At 39.4% G+C, this 20,469-nt stretch overlaps 1 protein-coding gene across 4 annotated transcripts in view; it reads right to left on the reverse strand.

The window, feature by feature from the left end:
* SPIDR (scaffold protein involved in DNA repair) overlaps positions 1-20,469 on the reverse strand; it is a 206,012-nt gene that overhangs the window by 151,345 nt on the left and 34,198 nt on the right. For all 4 annotated transcript variants that reach the window (XR_009967598.1, XM_062633442.1, XM_062633443.1 and 1 more), the window contains one exon: positions 1,698-1,954. Coding sequence is in view for 3 of the 4 variants with exons in the window: in XM_062633442.1 (XP_062489426.1) it covers positions 1,698-1,954 (257 nt within the window). In the remaining variant the exon portion in view is untranslated. The remainder of the gene's footprint in view (positions 1-1,697; positions 1,955-20,469) is intronic.

The raw sequence follows: 20,469 nt of genomic DNA on the forward strand, positions 1-20,469 counted from the left end.
CTCCACCAACAGTAAAAGGAAGGATGGCAGAGACACACACAAAATTAATGCCCTGAACAGGAAGAGTGAAAAGATGACTATTACCTGGACAAACACCTAGATAAACAAAACGCATAACTGAAGAATTTCCTGCCTGCTTCCCTGTTCCCAAAGGAACCCAAGGTGGAACCACAGGATGGAAGAGTGAAAAATCCTGCAAGCTCTGCTCCTCTGGCCACTCCCAGCAGATAACATTCTATATCATTGTGGTTGGCTTGGGTCGGTTGGTTGGTTTGGTTTTAGAGCCATTTATTCTCTTACACACTTGTTTCATAGTATCTTTGCTGTAAAATATATTTTTGCACTAACATTGTTGATAGTACAGGTCACCAAGTGAACCTGGTAGCTGCAGTTTCAAATCATGTTTAAGATACAGAACTGCTAACTAACCCTGGAATGTTACTGCAGCAGCCAAAAGTTTTTATGGCTTCAGAAGACTACTGGGCAAACTCATGAAAAGACAAACCCACTGAGTGTAGGAAACAGCTCCTAAGTGGTAACCTGCTGAAAGCTGGAAGTGCATCTGGCCAAAATATTGCTATACACTTGTCCTGTTCTTATTACTTTCACACATACTTGCTTTTGGCCACTAACAGGCATTTCTGGAGGTTACAGCTTTGGTCTGACATAGTACAGTAGTGTCATATTTTTGAAGTAACAAGAAATAAAGTTTGAATGCACGAGCAAAACACTTCTAAGTGTAGAGATCCTCAGTAATCAGGACCTCCAGATCTATTCCCTCAGGCAGCATTTTGAAATAAGCAAGAACATTTTTAGAGAAAAATAGAGTCTGGCTATTTCACCAAAGTGAAGATTCATTTTTAAGTAATTGATTGATTGATTACTGCACATAGAATCACCTGTGAAAAAAAGTAAGAAGGAATCACGTTGACAATATTTGTAGTTGTAGTCTCTGTAATTTGAGGCATACCTTCATATATACCATTTATGTTCAAGCAACTTTCATTAACTCAGTATAGGAAGTGACCACTTCTGCACTGTGATTAGCTAGAGAAATAGTGAATAATGAACGTCAGGCTTCCAGGCTGTTTTCTTTGAGCAGTTAGATATCATTATTTAATGCATTTATTTCATGTATTTAACTTTTATTTATTTCATGTATTTAACTATTTAATTTAGTCACAGAGATTTAAATTTCAGATTAATAAATACATCCCACCTTTGCTTAAACATCACTTTGTCCTGCACTATTCAGCAGTACTGCTCATCCACTCCTTTCCTACAGTATTTTGGATAATATTGCCCTGACAAATCTGGAGAGGACCAGAAGAAGAAAAAAATCAGAGGTTCAGCAATTTTGCAGACTATCTGGAGAGGCACAGAGCAAGCAAACGATTACAAACTAAAACAGCAGGATGTCCACTCACACATGCATAAGGCACTGTAAAGCATTATTAGAAGTGCAAAACCCATGTGGATTTGTACACAGGAGTTCAAAAGCTTTCACCACAGATTTAAAATCTGAACTGAGTTCTTTCTCACCCTGTTTGCTTGTTTACAAATGTCATTTGTTCAGTTTTTGGAGTCTGCATCTCTAAAATGCTTCCCCTGGAAATGCATTCCTACTGTTCTATAAGTATTCTTTTATTTACAATTAAGAAAAAATAAGAATGCCTTAAGGCAGACAGTGCATTTACCTCAGCAGCTTCCTCTTCTTCACAGACTCAGTGAGGGCTCGGGGGGCTTTGCCCGCCTGCTTTCTGGGGGTGCTAAGAAGGGCCTCTGCAGACCTCAGCCACTCGCTGGCCGGCCGTGCTGTAATATCCCCGGTGTCCACTCCTGCCCTCGACTGGAAGCTCTTAGTGGATCCTGGAGTAGTGGTCGCCAGGCCGGTCCCTCCTTCTCCCATGCTGTCATTATCGGATGAATACTCAGAAATTTCTGTCAAAGCTGTCTAAACAAATGAAAATATCAAGCTATTTAAACAGAATGCTACTGAGACAGTACAGGCTTTTGTAGGCAGTTATTTATGTTCCTTGGCAATCCATAAATTGAAGGCTAATTTATTAATATAGCTTGGACAATTTCATTGTAAATGCACATTAATCTTTCATAAGTCAACATGAACTCCTGAATAATAAGGACTGTCTCTTGGGGGACAACTGGAATGAGTAAGATCTATTTTTTCAAACAACAGAATTTATCAGGACAGTAAGCCAACGCTTATCTCTATCAGAAGTTTCCAGCAAGTGTTAGGATTAAAGCAAGTTTTCAGGAAAGCAGAAAGAGTGACTAGAAGGAAAGCTGAGAGAAAGGGAGCTTTCACATCAGGATTCAAGTAGGAAGGCTGCCTTCCACAGTCCGAATGCAGGGAAGAAATACATGCCTCTCTTGAGAGCTCGTAGCTGGCAGAAAGTATGTAATCTTTGGTTAAAACAAGATTTTGCCCACTAAAGCTGGCCTTCACTTATGTCCAGTAGGCCTACAGATTCCCAGGAAGGTTTCAGAAGTTGAACATAAGCTATCAGGCTACATCCAGGTAGCTCCAGAGAGGACTGATCACTGCTCAGCAGCCAGGGCTGCAGTTGACTCATAAATGACTCATAAAACCTCGGTGGAGCTCTTTCTCCTATATACTCAAAGGACACATTGAACTCATCCCACTGAAGGAGGCATGAGAGCAGAGGATAAGGCCCCAAGTGTGCAAAGAGACATGGAAGGCTGAGGGGAGGGCTGGTAAGGAAAATTCACCGGTTCTGGCTCAGCTTGTTCTACTGGTCCTATCTGGCTCCTGCACAGCAACAGGAGGCAGCTGCATTGGCACCCTAAGGTGAGCTCTGCACAGTTGTTATGTACATTATGCCCTCTTGACATCATATTTCTTAAAGTACCAAGTATTAAGTAAAAACACTTGGAAAGCAGCATTTTGCCTAGTACAGAACAAAATGATCTAAAACTCTGAAATAGCCAGAAGACTAAGAAACATGAGCTGGGCTCAGTCCTTCTGGAGCTAGCTGGGGGAAAAAACAAGCCAAAACAACAAACCACACTCTGTGCAAGTTCTGGTGGGGTGAGCACAGTACTAGTCCCATCACTGGGACCACCAGAACTAACCCAGCTCAAGGAGGTTTGCACAAAACTGTCCTGTAGAAAAGTTAAATAATTCAGCCTGATCCTTGTAAGAACCAAAACCCAGAGCAAAACATTAGGTTCACATTACCAACAGGGAAATGGAAAAACCCAAAGACTGCTGCCCCAGTCCTGAAAAAAGAATTAGTCTATTCCTCTGGTCTAATGCAATAAGCAGCTCCCCACACAGGTTATCTAACAACTAGCTCAGATAAAGACTTTAAAGATAAAAGAGGAAAGGGAAGGAAATCACTGCATTCAATAACACTGTTGTATGTTCTTAATTAGTGTAATAATCTGAAACCAGCATTTCTCTGCTGTGCACAAAAATGAGTTCAGCCCTCACCAGTTCTTTAATACATTCTTCACATAAATGAAGACAAGGCACTGTGCTCATGTTCTGAGAGCTTACCTAAGTATTCTGGAAATTGGAAGGACCTTTTAAAGTTATCCAGAGAAGGAGAATAGCTAAAAGAATGTAATTAATATCAGCCTTTTTTAAACACAACACAGTCAACATTCGTCCCTTGGCAACAATATTTCTCTGAAAACAAACTCCTTCCACATTGGAAAAGAGCCAGGAATAAAGGTTTCAAACAGCATGAAAGCAGTAAGCAAGCACTTAATTCTTAAAACACCATTCCGACGCACTCTTGTGCTTTAGGAATGCTTTAATTTTGCTCGAATTGCCACAATACCTACTGCACCTAAAAAAAGGATACAAACCTGAGTTCTCTGAGCAGCTAAAAAGTATATGCCAAACCCTGGGGATGTGCTGCGAGCTATATGCATGTTTTAATCCTACTGGCAGTTGTAAGAGTTAAGAAGCTAAGTAACGATTGTCTAATAAATCATTTAATTCTTCTGCTAATAGTTATTACTGTATACTTGTTTAGACTTAACTTCCCCAAGGTAACCATACTTTGGGGGTTTTGTTTTTGGGTTGTTTGCTTGTGAGAGATTTTTGGAGGGGGGGTGGTAGCTTTTTTTCGTTGTGCTTTTTTTTTTCTTAATGGGTCAGTTGGAAACTTGTCTTAAAAGAGGAAGCTATAAAAACAGAGAAGAAAAGCAAAGAACAAAACCTCAGCCTTCCAACTCTGTGCATTATTGAACTGTAGCCACCATCAAGAATACAGTCTTAAGAGAAAAGTATTTTCAAAACATACACACATGATTTTTCAAGTACCCAGTCAATGAGCTGGTGTGTCTACCGTTATGGTGGTGGACAGCTGGCAACAAACAATCATTTAATTTCTTAGGTTCACTTTAAACCAATCACTGATAAATAGTGAAGAAATTGTTTAACAATTATCAGTATCATGAACCTGAACTTTCCAGAGGTCATTTGGCTTTTTTAAATACGATCTCAAGTAATATCACTGAGAGGCTCTGAAAAGCAGCACTGCTAAGCACAGAGAAGTGTCAAATTAAAAGCAGCTGACTGCTCTGCTTATTATTTTTAAAAAATAGTCAATTTTGGTTATGGTGGCTGAAGGTACCATGTTCCCCACTACACACAGGCTCAGTTTCCCCACCCCAATCCCTTCCTCCAGTGCCTGAGCCCAATTTAATTATCCCCATCCCAGGGTTTACCATGACTGTCTCCCATATATCCCAATCACTCCAAATACTTGGTAGTAGACTGTTCACTGAGATTTACCTATCATTTCCAATGGTGGCCTTGCCACAACACTCTTTTGTATCATGCTAACCACTTCTCCACATCCAAGAGCTGAGTGGAAAAAAAATGCAGGGGCTGACCTCAATCTCTCTCTCACTAAAATGACAAACATGGCTCACTTTGTTAACTTTCAGAATAAATCGATTTGCTCTGTGACAAGTTTCATTTGAAGGGTTCTAAATGCTCTCCTTTTATGGCGCTTTCTTTTAAGGGAAAATGAATGTAATATAAATGTACAGAATACTGCTATTGCTTCTGATAAGCTCTGGCGACAGAAAACAAAGTCAGTGAGTACTGTAGCTGAGCATCCAGGACCTTGTCTTTTAAAAACAAGTGCATTTAAACCAAAATGCATCAAAAGATAGTTCTTAAGATTAATTAATTTATAATGTGGTTTTGACAGCATTCACTAGTACTAGCTAATGTAAAGGATGGTACAAACATAAAAATAGAAACCAGACTGAGAAGCAGGGACTATTCTCTGCCCCTCTCCCCAATACCCCCACCCCCCCCAGCTAAACAGTTAAGATTGCTAAAGAATATATTATTACTTGTATCAATCTGAATTCATTTAAAAGAAAAAAAACCACACAAAAATTATCACATTAATGGTAAAATCCTGGCCCAAATTTTTCAAAGAAAAACCCCTTGACTTCAGTGAAATGAAGACAGCATTCATAAGCATGCCGATTTTGCATGCAGGCAGCACACAAGATACCTTTCTGTTACTTCTGCAACCAAGTACTCCTTCACGCTCAGAAGGTTTGCTTCAGCTGCCTGTTGCTTTGCCTTGAACACTCTGGGAATTCTTTGGGAGTACCTTTGCAATCTGCATAGCATTTACCTCTAAAAGGTCTAAAAAAAATTACCTTTTCGCTTCAATAATGATGGAAGCAAGAAATACCTGTATTTGATCACTTTAATAATATTGATATTTCTTATCAATAAATTAGCAGTAAGGTAATGAGAAGTGTTAAATTCCCATTTGAAGCTTCCAGCTTCAGCACAGAAAGCAGAACTATACACACTTCCTGTACAAAAAGGAAGCTAATATATCAATTCTATTGAATAATAGATCAGTATTTTTAAGGAAAGGCTTTCTCATACAGTGATTGCTAATGAGAGGCAAGGAGACGAGCAGCTGGGAGTTTCACATCCCCCTTGGCTCTCCTCCCAAGTTATATCACACAGTGTAACCCTTCTTTCTTAGAAATACGTCAGTATATACACCCTACTTTTGTACTGGTTAAACATTTTCACTTGTTCGGTCATAGTACATTCAGAAAATGTTGTAAATCTTTCCCAGTTGGTATGCAGACACTTTGCAGATACAATGCTCAAAAAAAGGCTCACAGATATTCGGAACAAGTTCATCAGCTGAAACTAAGATGCTTCAGTATGCTGCAGTATGGCCAAATCTCATCTTACTGTCAAAAAAATGGCTATGAAGTTCTACATAGACACTGAAAAAACATTTTGCAGTCGGAGGTCACTTAGTTTGTCGTTTCCTTCCCTAAACCCACTAATTTTTCTCCCTCTTATTACCTTACTATAGCTTAGCTCAAACAGCAGAACTAATAGCGTCTCTCACATGGCACCCTTAAGGAACCAGGCTTTCTTGAGGTCACAAAGCCAACTAATGTCAGAAATGGAAATAAAGTGGAGAATTTCAGACTTTGATCAATGTACATACAGAGGGAAATTAATCTTAAGGTATTTCCATTCCTGTTTGTTTTTTCATGTATCTTTGCTTCTAACTCTGTAACTGTTTTTTGTTATCTCCTGCCTGTTCTCTCATGGACTCTTTTGCTCTTTTTGGATTCCCTTCCTTTTTATCAGAATTAATTTGCATTCCACCTAACTGGTCCCTCATGACAGCTCTCAAGATGGGTGGAAGCTGGCTGGTATTAACAAACACACACAGTCAATTTAATATGACTATCCTACCACCTCTCCTTTTACACAGTCTTCCTCTCTGATAAGCAATGTTACATTTGCACTGTTGTGCATGTGAAGGGATTCAAACGCAGCACAGTTCTACCCCAGAGAGTTAGTTACAGGCTACAAGGAGATTTTTATTTCTTGCATGGTACTTTCCAAAAAAAACTGAGCAAGCAGAAAAGCCGCTGGATTTGCTACAACGAATATTCACAAGTATAAATCACCAGTGCAGTATGTCAAAGGCCCAGGCTATGCTTATGAATGCTTGAAGCTAACTCCAGCAGAAGCTGGCTTGCAGGATTAAAAGGAGTAGGGTAAAGGTAAAAAAAACAGACGTTTCCCCTTAATTAATCGACGCAAAATTAATTGAAGCATTGTGCACACAGTACAGGATATTATTCAGCTCTATAAAGATAGTTAAAGATATAAAGCATTTGAAGCCCACAGTTCTCTTCAAAGCTTTGTGCTTTCTGAAGCTTTAACTGAAACACTGAAGTCTATGCCGAACATTTTCCCTAGTATCTTGAGAAACAGTTTGGTCCTTGGTAAGCTAGCTACTTTCACTCTAGGGCGATAAAATTCAGATTACCTCCACACAAGAAGCTCAATGTTAAGCGCAGAGCTAGGCGTGTGCCACTCTGTGGGTGACACCAAACTTTCTTCTCACGGCATAACCACAGGAACAGCATGCAAATCGTACAAGATTAGGTAGTGCTGCGTGGGCAGAGATAACCGTATGACAAACAAGAACAACAATGAAAGACGTAAATCACCAACAAGGTATTTTTGGACTTGCAAGCCCAAACTGACACAGCAGATTAACTGAAATTTTGTATCTGGAACAACCAGCCAGCCTTATTACAGAGACAGCATGTATTTACCATGGATCTCAGATAATGCCTGGCTGTTTCGCTAAGTATAGCATTCCTCCACAGCACATGCGCTCAGACCATCTGGTCTGTCCTAAATACTTATCAGGGGCATTGGTTCAGCACACTAGGAATCGACATGTCCTGCTTCACACACATTATGTGGCTGCCATTACAGGAAACAGAGCCATACGCTCTTTGAGGGCATGAGAACAGCCACCTCAAGCATTTCTTTAGGAATCTACCACTGAGCTGACAAACTGTTTGCTTATTTCTCCCTGCTCAGCCACCTCTAAACTTCAGCAACATCTCCCTTCACATGGATGTGGCCATGAATTTTTGCTGTCTCCTAGATGCTACCGCCCCTAGGCTGCAATGCAGTAGTTATTAGCACACAAAATCATTTATGCCAAGCAGCAAAGAAGAATGCTGTATCTACTTAATATGAAGAAGTGTAGGCAGCAACACTCTAATTATTCAAAGCAGAATCTGGTCACAGACTGCACCCTCATCTCCTCTTAATGGTGCTTTGAGACCTTTAAACAAGTAGTGAGGAATTCTCTTCTATGACTAATTAAAAACGATTCACTGCCTCCAGCAGCGCAGTACTTCCTATCTTAAAGGAAATTGATTCCTGATTATTTCTGGAGGAAGGATGCCAGCTACTGCACCGTAGGATCCGCTGCTTACACTGCTGGACTTTCCTTTGGAGAACTCCTAGGGAAGTCTTACACATGTCTAACCCCATTTATTCTGCAAGTTTGGTCAAAAATTATAGCTGCATCAGCTACTGTCTTAAAAGGATCCCCCAAGCATGAGTCAATTCCAAGGAAAAATACAAATAACTGTCAGCAAAAGAACAGGCTGAGAAAGTTGGGGCTAGCAGCCTTCCAGTATCTGAAGGGGGGCTACAAGGATGTAAGGCGACTGCAGCAATAGGACAAGGAGAAATGGGTTTGAAATTAAACAGGGGAAGTTCAGGTAAGATATAAGGAAGAAGTTCTTTACTGTGAGGGTGGTGAGGCACTGGAACAGGCTGCCCAAGGAAGCTATGAATGCTCCATCCCTGGTGGTGTTCAAGGCCAGGTTGGACAGAGCCTTGGGTGGCATGGTTTAGTGTGAGGTGTCCCTGCCCACAGCAGGGGGTTGGAACTAGATGATTTTAAGGTCCTTTCCAACCCTAACTAATCTATGACTCTATGACAAGTAAATGGGACCGTTTCAAAGATGCTTTCACGGACTGAAGGAGCTCAAAAGGCTTTGACTGGATGTAACTCTGCAGAAATTAATGGAGCGATACAGCTGCTGTCAAGTCCAACTGCCAGCTACCCTCTGACACTAGACTTTCTGCATCATTTCTGAAACCAAGAAAAGGCGTGGAGGACAACATGGACACAAATACTCCCTTCTGAACTTCCTCACTCTTTGAAGTTTAAGTACAGTAGGCAAGCCCACAAAATGCTGTTTTATATCACACATGAAATAACAATTAACAAAATAAGTAACCTGTATCATCATTTATCAGCTCCCATATCTTCTGTGGATGACACTGCCTTGAAGTGGAAAATGAAGTGACGATGAGGAGTACATACAGTATGTTTGGCTATGTATTCTTTTTTGTGGAGGGAGAGGTGCATGTTTTTCTTTGGTTTGAGCTCTCTCACACATAATCCTGTACTCATACACCATTGGCACACAGTATCCTGCACACAACACTAATCATTTTAGAAAACAAGGATAGAAAAAATAGCATGAAAATAAGATTTTTCACACACACACAAAAAGAAAAACTTTGGGAGAGGAGTGATTTAAATGACAACAAACCAGACTTTTTACACACTTTATGAAAAGATGGTTATTCTAGCAACTTTCATTTTTTTCTTTTTTAAGCCAGGTAAAGAATACACAAGTGGTAAGGAAGATGAAATCAAAGCCATAACTCATAATCCTGAAGCAGAAACCTCAGCTTCTACAAGGCAAACAGGTTTAGCAGGCTATACCTCTGGAGGTATATCCACAAGCTGTTCCAGCCTGCCTCTCCCAGAACAGGTTGTTCTAAGGCATGGTTCAGCCAACCGAAACAGGTGAGGCTGTCTTCTCAGCGAAAGTGCGTTTTTATACAAAATAAGTCAGTAAAGCAAGAAGCACTCTGTTTACTTCTAAGGATACTTTTAGATGTACAATTAAACAGGGATGCTGAATAAACAAAACGTCTGTGTGCTGGGCACATGGGCAGAAAACTATAGTAGGGGACTGTGAGCTATTAAGGTACAAAATGAGCATAAAGCAGTTTACTGAACAGCAGTGAAGGGATACCGATTTGTACTGAAGGGAACGTTTGAAAAACCCTGCTGCAGTTTTCCCGCAATCTGTAGCATTTGTGTTGTGCTGCAATTGCACCTCTTAAAAGCATCATTTTAGTAGCTTAATGAAGCTTTATCCTTATGAGGTCAACCTCTCACTTCCTAATATTCTGCATTAACACCAATGTTGCCATCAGTCTGTGATGGGAGTAATAGTCAGCTTTTAGTAGAACCAGCAATGCTGAAAAATATCAATACAAACAGCTTATAAATGGGGTGGTTTTTCTCTTTGTCTAATCTTTTTTTTTTTTTTCCATCATACAAGAACATTTTCAGTTTCTCCCAGGAAGAAAGACAATTGGGACCAATTTAAACATATTGTTAACCAACACTACACTCATGTGAACTACCATAACCTTTGCTCTCCTTAAAAACTAGGAGGGGAGGGGGGAGACGCCATTTCACGTGTTGCATCTTGCAAACTATTCAGGGACAGAACCAGGTCTCCTCTCATGCAACTGCGTATTATCCCACGCAGTTGAGCTCTCATCTTGATAAGGATCCTCCAGATGACAGAGACCCAGGTTTTCAAATATAAATGCCTGACTCTGATAGGGCATGCAGATAATTAACACCATTTTGCACAGAAGCCTCAACATTATGCACTGAAGTTTGAGCACACAAGAAAACTGTAGTCAGCTTATAATACCATTCAAACAGGGTTTAGTTCTTGACACAGAAATAGTCACTTTCATGTTTCCAAGGAGCTGATGTTATCACATGGTTTGATAACCTACTTTCACATTTTTTTGTTTGTAGTTGTTCACCCAGTTTCATTTATTAAAGTTAGTGGATTCAGGCCACGAAACCTCAGTTTTATTGTCTCTATTTTAGGTGATGCTATGGTAATCATCCAGGTTAAAACTTGGATGTAACAAGAGGACTCAACTGAAAGGCATGATTAAAAGCCAAATTATTATTTATGAGCTAAATCCTAAAGCACCTAGACTAAACACCTGCAGGATTCAGTAGGAACTGTTAAGGGAGGAAATATATTTCCATCCTCAAGAAACTCTTTTGTTTTGTTCCAAGCCTTCAGAGAGAACAAATACTTGTAATGAGAGGTAATATTTTTAACTAGACAAACAGATGTAACTGTGGGAAAACAGACAAGCTTTCAGCACTAAGCCCTTCTATAGGTCCCAGAAGTCTGTCAAATTTCTTTTACTCCAAAGAGATCATTCAGTCTAAATCAATTAAATCTTTCCTTACAAGATTATTTCTCTCTTGTATCTTTAGCCTACACAGTTACGAATAACGATCCTACAAGTTTCTTTAAAAAAAAAATTCTTTATGAAAAAGAGCCCATGAGAAAAATACCTCTACCAATGACACAGGAACAATCAAAGACTTTAAAACATCTTTCATATTGCCTGTTCTCTTTCAAGAAGTAGGTGACAACTGCAAGCAGGTTATTTTTTAGATGAAAGGAAGCAATTCCAGAATAACTAACTGAGAGATTGCACCCAGACACACAGTGAAGAACAAATTATGCACACTGGCTTCTCATCTCTGGCTGATCTGCCTGCAGTTTCCTGTGAAACCCCTTAGAAAAGCACTATCAAAAAACGAAAAAAAGAGAGAGAGAGGCAACACAAGTGGCACAGTGTTGTATAACACACAAATGCAATAGAGGCATCATTTCTGCAGTAATGCTCAGCACCTAGTGGAATATCATTTTCTCTTCGTATTTTCCACAGAGGTCTAGAGACATCTTGAAATTCAGACCCTGCTTCCAGCTCCAGCAGTGCCGGTGTTCACAGCTACAGTGCTGGCAGCTTCAGGAGACACCAGGCTGCTGGGCAGCACAGCACATTACATTCATTTTCTTCTACTCCCACTCACTACACATTCTTCTCACTTGACTGTTCTCCCCTTTGCTCCATTTATTGCTTCGCAGCGCCTGTAGTACTGCCCCCAAAGCCTAAAATAGTCACTTCATTTCTTCCCTCTTAATTTCCAATTTTTTCTGACCCTTTCCCTCCTCTCCAGAAGTCCTTCCACCGCTTACCTTTTCTAGACCATTTTTTTTTTCTACATTTTTGCATCATTAAAACCATCTTAAACAGCAAACATTTCAGGGCAGGAAATGTCTTACCACGTCTGAAATACCGTGTTAGTGATGACAGCATGAGTACGCATACAAAAGCACCACCTTCACCTAAACTCATTTTTAATAATGATGAGGGTGCCTATATGCAGCCTGAAGACATAGAAGACCCATTTAATTGCTTTTCTGAGTAAAGCAAAGAACACCAAACAAGAAAACTAGTTAAAAAAAACAAACACACACCCCCCCAAACGAAACAAAACAAAAACAACAACAACAACAAAAAAAAAAACAAACAAACCCCCCAAAAAAACAACAAACCACCAAAACACATAAAATGTACTCTGCTAAAATTAATTGTTTGGAGAAAGAACAAAGAAAAGGAGCCCAGTACTAAGTTTACAGATTTTCTTTTAGATCATGTGCCTAAACTTTGGAGGAGCAGAAGGAAAATAAAGTAACCATCAGCTGGGTAAGGCACTGTAACTGAAAATTGTAATGCTGTTATAAATACACATTTTATAGAGAGATTCAGAGGTGCTAACTGCTGCAATACTGTCTTAAGTTTGACACATTTAGTTACACTGATTGTTCACAGTCCATCAAAGATTTCAAAGTGAAGACCAATTAAAACTCCTTTGAGATCTCGATTACAATAAAAGCACGTATGTGCTGCAATAAATGTGCGTTACATGACATACAGTGACATGATTGCCGTAATGTGGGTATAGCATACTTTACAGGACACATGGAGACAATCACGTATTTAAAACTTTTATTAGTAAATAAGCATACCACATAAACATACCAGGAAAAACACACTTGAAATGTCCCAGTAAGAGGGTAATCAAATACAGTCCTTACACAATTAAACTCAATGGACTGCAAGTCTTTAAAGAACTGGCTAGCAACTGGCATGGAGAAGTTGCAAAGGAAAAAGCCTTGAAATATAAACATCAGTAATTTGTACTAAGCAGTTCCTTATAAGGATTATAAAGCTTGCATAAAGTAGGAAGATTAAAAAGTATTAAGATAATGCTTCTCAATTACAGGCAAAGAGAAAAAGAATCTTGGTGTTTGTCTGCATACCTTAACACACTTTTAAAAGCAATAGTTGATCGGTTTCCACAGCAATCACCAATACTTTTTGGCTTCATGCCTCTATTATCTCAAACCAGATCAAGAGATTGTGATGGCTCAATTTCATTTTCATTCTTAAATCAATGCTTGCTTTATTTCGGGGGGGGGGGGGGAATCACAAAGAAATTTGCCTCCCTATTATGTTAGCACATGTCAATGTGTATTTATACGTGTCATAGAAAAAGCAGTCTCTGCAAGATTCAATGATGTGTGTGTCCCTTTCTATTTTATTAAAATAGAAGAGTAGCTCAAACCTGACAAGCGTATGCTAAAATAATAGAAGTTTATTCAGCTTCTAGGAGGAGCATTTAAAAATAAAATGTGTCTTTCAAGATCCTATTAAACATTCTCTGCTTGTTTTCCTCTCCCCAAATACTCATGTGGTATTTGTCCTCTGCAGCTAGCAGGATTTTTAGAGCAATGTAGATCTTTTATTTCTTGAACCTTAAGTGACTTACTGACATTCTGATCAAAAAACTTACATGCTGTGCATGAAGTGACTAAAAATACTGTGCAAGCTGCAATTTCCTGAAATATGCGGGGCCACAAACCTGGGCCTAAAATTTGTTGTAAAAGTAAATGCAAGAAAAAAAAAAATCCTTATTAAACAGCAGTTAACTCTCAAACAGCAGCATCTGGAGGTCTTGCTGTTGCAGCTGTGCTCACAGCACTGAGAAGCCTGGGTAGGGGGAGAGGGAAAAGCCAATTTGAGAGAAGGACAGTAACAGCAGCTTTGAAGAAAGAGCTCAAGTGGTTCTGGGCACCTGGCTACACCATTTTGAGGAAGTGTCTGATACAGGCAGCTTTATTGCCTAAATGCAGAAGTGCAAATGCTGGCATCCACTGTATTTTGTGCTCTTTTTACTGGAGACTATTTTAATCCAGTTTTATTTTTTATCTTAGTGGTTAGACAGCAATGTAGCACACATTCATATTATTTCAGTGGCAATGAATGGTCCCGGAATCTAGTATATCTACCTAAAACACTGCAACATTTTCTATTCCCCATTTCAAATCACCAGAGATACTTGTGTCTACAGTAATGTAACTGGATGATCTGCATTCCCCAGCTTGCAATGACAGTAATTTCATTTTGGTCAGAAAGATGGGCAAGACATTACAGCAGAGTTGTTAAAATAACTAAACAATTAGTCTTATAAAAATCTAAAGAGTTTCACATGCTTCAAGGGTCATTTTTCAGGGTACAGTATAGGGCAGAACTGCAGTGGAGCAAGATCTTGCTCTCTACTTGCCAAAAATCCGATCAGTTTATCTATACGGCTGTTCTAATGATTTAAATTCCTACTCCTACAGTATTTTCTATTCAGAATGGCAAATACCATGGGTTTTTCTGGAGTTAGCAACTTATTAAAAGCAAACTACAAACTAATTATATCTTTAAAATAAAGCAAAATATTCAGTCACTTATGAAAATTCAGATTAACAACAAATGCAGCTGTGTCATATAATGGTACAAGATGATTTAGTTAGATGATTAAAGAGGAATATAGGATTCAGCCAAGAATTTGAATATTCTTGTAAAAAAGATTGTTTTGCTCAGTTTTAAACTCCCCTGTCAAATTAATGTAAAAATACACTCACAAGTAAACCCTGCTTTCCAAAACGCTGACTCAAGATTTCCACTGGAGCTCTTGCAATTCAGAGCATTAATATAACACATACCAAGACTTCAGGATAAAGATCCTTTTGACGTGTTTATTGACATCTACTACAGCCAAATTTATACTTGGAAATCTCAGACATTTTAAATGCATTTTCCCCCAAAATTGCCAAAAGCAAACGGATTCTGTTATTTACTAATCACTTAGGAAGGAGGAAGGGCTGAGTTTCTAAATCAAAAGCTGATCTAGAAAATTTCTCTCAATTTGCAGCTGATCTAGAAAATTTCTCTCAATTTGCAGGAGTACCATCAAGCAAGTGATTTTTTCTTCCCTCCACCCCTCTTCCATTTTATTATTAACAAAAGTCCTGGAAAACTGCATCACTACAGCCAAACAGAAGTATTATTATTCCTGGAATGCTCTTATAGAAGGAATGCAAAGCCTACCCTATGCAAAAGAGAAAAAGAACACAATTACATTTAGACTACCCAATGAGACAACCACTCCTTAAGGAAAAAATTCTTAAGAAATTGAAAGTTCAATTTAACAAGTTATCTGCGCTCTCAAACACTGCAGTGAAACACACACGTGTGTACACATGCACCACACCACATCCTAAGCACAGGCATTTACATTTATTTGCTTATATTTAAACAAACCTGTCATTTTTCATTTAGGAAACGTCACATACTTTTCTCCCTAGTTTTAGGTTTATCTTTCTGTATTTTTATATACCTAATGTTAACCTGTTAGCATGTCCTGCCTGAACTATGAGGACTCTGACTATAAGGTGTTCCTAAATTCACCCTGCTTTTTGCAGAATAGCAACTTCAGTTAACTTCACCAACTTCCTCTGTATAAGGCTGCAATAATTCAACATAATTTTTACTAAAGAGAAAAGGAAGAACAGTGTATGTAGAAAGCAGATGCATGAACATCCACTCCTCTGTGCCTCAAAACCGAACTCCGTATTACCCCACAACACAGTATACATACATATGCACCCTAAAAATTGGTTTTAAATATAGAAAAATATATGCAGGAATTTCATGGCAGATAATTTAACATTTGGACATACACAAAAACAGGGAGCAAAAGCAGCAATGTTTCCTTATACTCAAAACCTCAAAACTTAAGGCCAATATCCCAAGAGGTTTTACAGTTTCAAGTGATGCTACACTGATAATCTAGGAATTTGACAACATCAATCCATTGCCTTATTCATGTCCTGAACAGCAAGCATGGAACTCCAGGAAAAAGAGGCAGATCAAAAAAGCCCTTCTATTTCATTCAACAACTTTCAAAAGCACAGTACAAGGAGAGGTCCCGGAAAGGACTGCGTTTTACAGAAAGCGACACTGCTGGATTTATGTGCCTGGATTTTCTAGATATTATAATATTGCCACATATCGTGGCCAAGACTGTGAAGGCTGGGTGCACAAATGTGGTCTCTCTGTTGATACAACCATAGCAGAAGGAAGCACAGATGATGTCTAAATTAGTTTGACAGACAATATATAAAACCATGTTGGTGGAAGCAGAGGAACGCTATTAGCTGTGGATGGCAACCACCAACAAAAGAGTTTGCTCGTGACTCATGAAGTAAAAAATTGAGCCAGAAGACTTCTAGGTAGAGAGCACAATCCAGACCTTACACAAAGAAAAAGCTCTTGGGAGAAAGCTGGGGAATTCCCTGTTTCAGATACAGAATAGGAAACCATAGCAGTAATAGAAACCCAAGGATCTACTTCAGAAAGCACACCATGGTTACCAAGTACTGCCTGAACACACAAACCTTCTCAATAAAAGATGCTGTAGTGGTGTAAGCATAGGACTGGTTCAGAAAGCCTGACATTTTAAGACTGGATCTACAATCAGCTCCTGTGGTTTGGGGAAACACTGTTTAAGACAACATTTTCATAAGACTCCCACCTCTATCTGGCAACTTGACTCTAAAGCTTATTTTGCACAGGTGCTAGACACCAACTCCCACATGAAAGCTCTGCGCACCACTAAGACTTAATGTCCAGAGGTAAGCGAAGCAGGACTGCAAGGCATGTACATTTGAATTTAGCATAAGCAGGCATTCAAATCTAAAAGACTCTTGAAAGTCTTTAAGTCTCTTCAAAACAGGAGACTATTGAGCACTTATAACTTCAGGGAGACTTCAAAAGAGACTATGCATGTAAATACATAAGGTTATCTTCAGCTACAAAAGCTAAGACTCAGACTCCGTGGCATTTAGACATAAAAGTCCAAGAGGTCAGTCACAAAAATCTTTCACTCTTGTCCACAAAGCCTCCTGACAAACCCAGCTTTTCCAATATCTAGTATTTCGAGAGCTTCTTAAAGTACTTCTTCTCGACATACCTAGTTGCAATGCAGCTCTGCAGTCTCGCAGTTTATGTCACTTTTAAGCCTGCGAGTACAAAGTTGGTACTTTTGTACCTAAGCCTTTTTAGGGGCTTGATTCAGTAGGTGTGGTGCTCTGCAGAGATTTTCACTCACAGCAAGCTGTATGCATTGCTTGCATTACAAAGCACATCCACAACAGTAAACACATAAATCTTCTGTAACACTCCAGACATTTCAGCCCAAGCAGCAAGAAACCCAAATTCTGGCAAGAGAATCTTTAGCTTAAGAGAGTTTAAATTCCTCCCTCTCAGGAAAGCGCTCAACTGACCAAACTAAGCAATGAGGAGGTAATTTCTATCCCGGCTTTGAAAGCTGGGCCACTATGGAAAAAAACCCCACAAGATTCAAAGGGTCTTCAAGAGCTCCAGTCCCTGGCTCCACATCAAACAGGCATTAGATAAAATGCAGGAACAACAGGGAGCTTAAGCGTTCCTTGGTCAGAAAGACAGTAGCTAGGAATCCTGGTATTTAGAACTTAAGCTCTTCTGTTCATTGTATACAGAACACAGGCATCTAAATCTGAGTTTAATGGCTACTTTGCAGGCCAGGACTTAGATTCCTGCAGGTCTGGCATGATGATCGGCTGCACTGCGGAGATCAGTCCATTTCTGTATCTGCCTCCAAATATGTTGCAGCATTTTTTGGAAATCCACACAATTCCCAAAAGGCAAATCTCCCATAGTCTATGCTGATTACAGCAAATATGTGACAATTCAGTCCCCTTTAGCTGCCTAACCAGATTTCAGTTACTGCAGTTTGCAGTTTTACAATCACACTGCACGACCAAGCACAATTGATTCAGATTTTCATTGGTTAGTTAGATGAGCTCCTACCCACTTCTATACTTTTGCAGTTCAGGCAGTGCAGAAATTCAAGCCGTGAAGACAACACTAGATTTTGCAATATATTCAGGACCTCAAAAAATGAATTTCAAATACATCAAAGTGGCCAGATAAGTTCACACTCAATAGGAAGTTGTTTCTCGAAAGGAAATTGCAAATTTCAGTCAAAGAGGAAGATGGAGAGTTAGAATTTACTAACTGTTCCAAAAACTTCAGAAAGCCGGAAGGGTTTGTGACGGTTGCGTGAAGAAACTGCATGCAACCCCATAAACAAGTTCGGACTGTGTAAATAGCTTAAGAACATGTCTCCAATTAAGAAAAAACCACCCCACCCTCCCCCCCCCCCCCCAAAAAAAAAAAAAACCACCAAAAAATCTCCCATCAAGTTGCACATATTTCTGACAGGACATAACAAATTATCTTTGCAGTTGTCACATTTGGACCTGTTTAGGTCCAAATTTTAGGTCCTATTTAAATAGGTCACATTAGGACCTATTTATTTACCCGCTGGACAGCTAGATACAGACACTTAAAACTAGAGAATACAAAGACATTTATATTATGTACCTTCTCAGTTATGGAATATGTAACAAACATATTTAAAACCAGAACACTTGCTACATTTTGTTGAAGTTTTCGGTATTACTCAAAGCTTCCTAGCACTCAAATATCTAGTATTCACTGAAGATCAGGGATTATTTTAATGCACATTCAGCCAGTAGCAAAGCAACTGGTATGATTTAGCCAATTAATCTGTTTCGCTTAACCTATGTTTCTGTCCATTGTCCAAATTGTGGGTTCCTGACCACAAGCACAGAAGAGGCCATTGGACAGACAGATATTTGGTCTATCCTATATAGCTGTTCTTACACCAGAAAACGTTTCTCTGCAGCTGGGGAAGAGGTGCATGCTTGTAGGGTCATTTAATACAAAAGTTAGATTAAAAAAAAAAGGTACCAAGACCTTTCACTAGTACCAGGCCAGCAAAAAAGTCTTACTTTACCTTTCATGCCCCAAACACCCACTGTAAGCTGTACAGGATCGGTCTACAGTATTGGCAGAACCCTTCCAATTACTTTGCTACCCTACCTGAATGTAACTGGGAAGATGCCAGTTCACAGACAGAGCTTTTGCAGTAATACCATGATAATGTGGGCTTGGCATGGTTACATCACACACATTATCTTGGCAGTCAGGCAGCAGCAGCTCCACCAACTGAGCTCAAGGCCAAGCCATCAACAGTTGTGCTGAATGCAGTTGTCTGCACATTTTTACAAAGGCTTTCCCATTTATGATGTTTGTTTTAATTTGCTGCCCTTGGTGCTACTAACATCCCTATACAATGTTTGTATACCCAGTAAGTTGTAAGAAAACATGCAGTAACAGGCAACAAACTTATTACCATCATTTAGCAAACTTGATGCTCAAAACTTTTCACTCCTAATCAAGTAAAATACACCATGCATAATTAAGCCTGAAATCTGTCGGACACATCTGTCTTGGAACCATAGATTGGCTCACTTCTGAACTCTGGGCCTTTCAGTGTGAGATCAGTTCCTACAGCAGAACCCAACTCTCTAAACCTCTCAAACAGTATTCTCAGCCATTTTCAGTTCTGCTTCCAACAACCTTTAGCCTTTTAGCCCCAAACTAGTCTACATTAGTTTTAGAGATGACAACAAATACGAACAGAATGTGCCACTTTGTGAAATCCATGCATTTGGCTTTATTTGACAGAATTGTCATTCTGGTGGTATCCCTTCTTCACTATGTGACATCTGCCCCTTCCTTTCCTCCTCTATTCATCCTCTTTGCACAAGATATAAAATAAATACATCAGGCAAAACATGAAACAGATCAGAAGTAAATACTGAAAGTAAGTGCATTTCAACTAGAGCAAAAGTAGCTGCTAGCATAATTAAGGTCTGCAAGAAACAGCACTCACTAGGCTTTATTACAATTATAGGATTAACACTGGGGGTGGAATGTGTAAATTACAAAACTGATGTTAGTTGTAGCAGTACATTTTTCTTATTTTGGGGAATACTGAATCCCAGTATGCCCAAAATTAGAGACCAGCATTTAGCTGCATAAAACAGGAGAGACAGTACCTGAGCTGGGTCTTTAAGGAGCTGTGAGGACATGTTCACCTAGTTTACTGACTAAAGGAAGAGAGGCTTTCTGGAGGCCATGCCTCTAAACTGTGCATTGAACAAGTTGCTTTCAAGACCCACCAGCCTCTCAAAAGCTTCAGTGGCCCAGATGGACTAAAAGCTGCTCCTCACATCTTCAGAACCACATCCACCTTCAAACACAACACAACAATAGAGGAAATCTACTCATGTTGGCAAAATGATGATCAGAGATAGTAAGAAGAGACACAATAGTGTCCTTGCGGATTTACAGGCAGAAAAAGG

Source organism: Pezoporus occidentalis, unplaced genomic scaffold (genome assembly GCF_034315485.1).
Source record: "Pezoporus occidentalis ecotype Australia unplaced genomic scaffold, CSIRO_AGI_Poc_V1 ctg4, whole genome shotgun sequence".
Taxonomy (NCBI): Eukaryota; Metazoa; Chordata; class Aves; order Psittaciformes; family Psittacidae; genus Pezoporus; species Pezoporus occidentalis.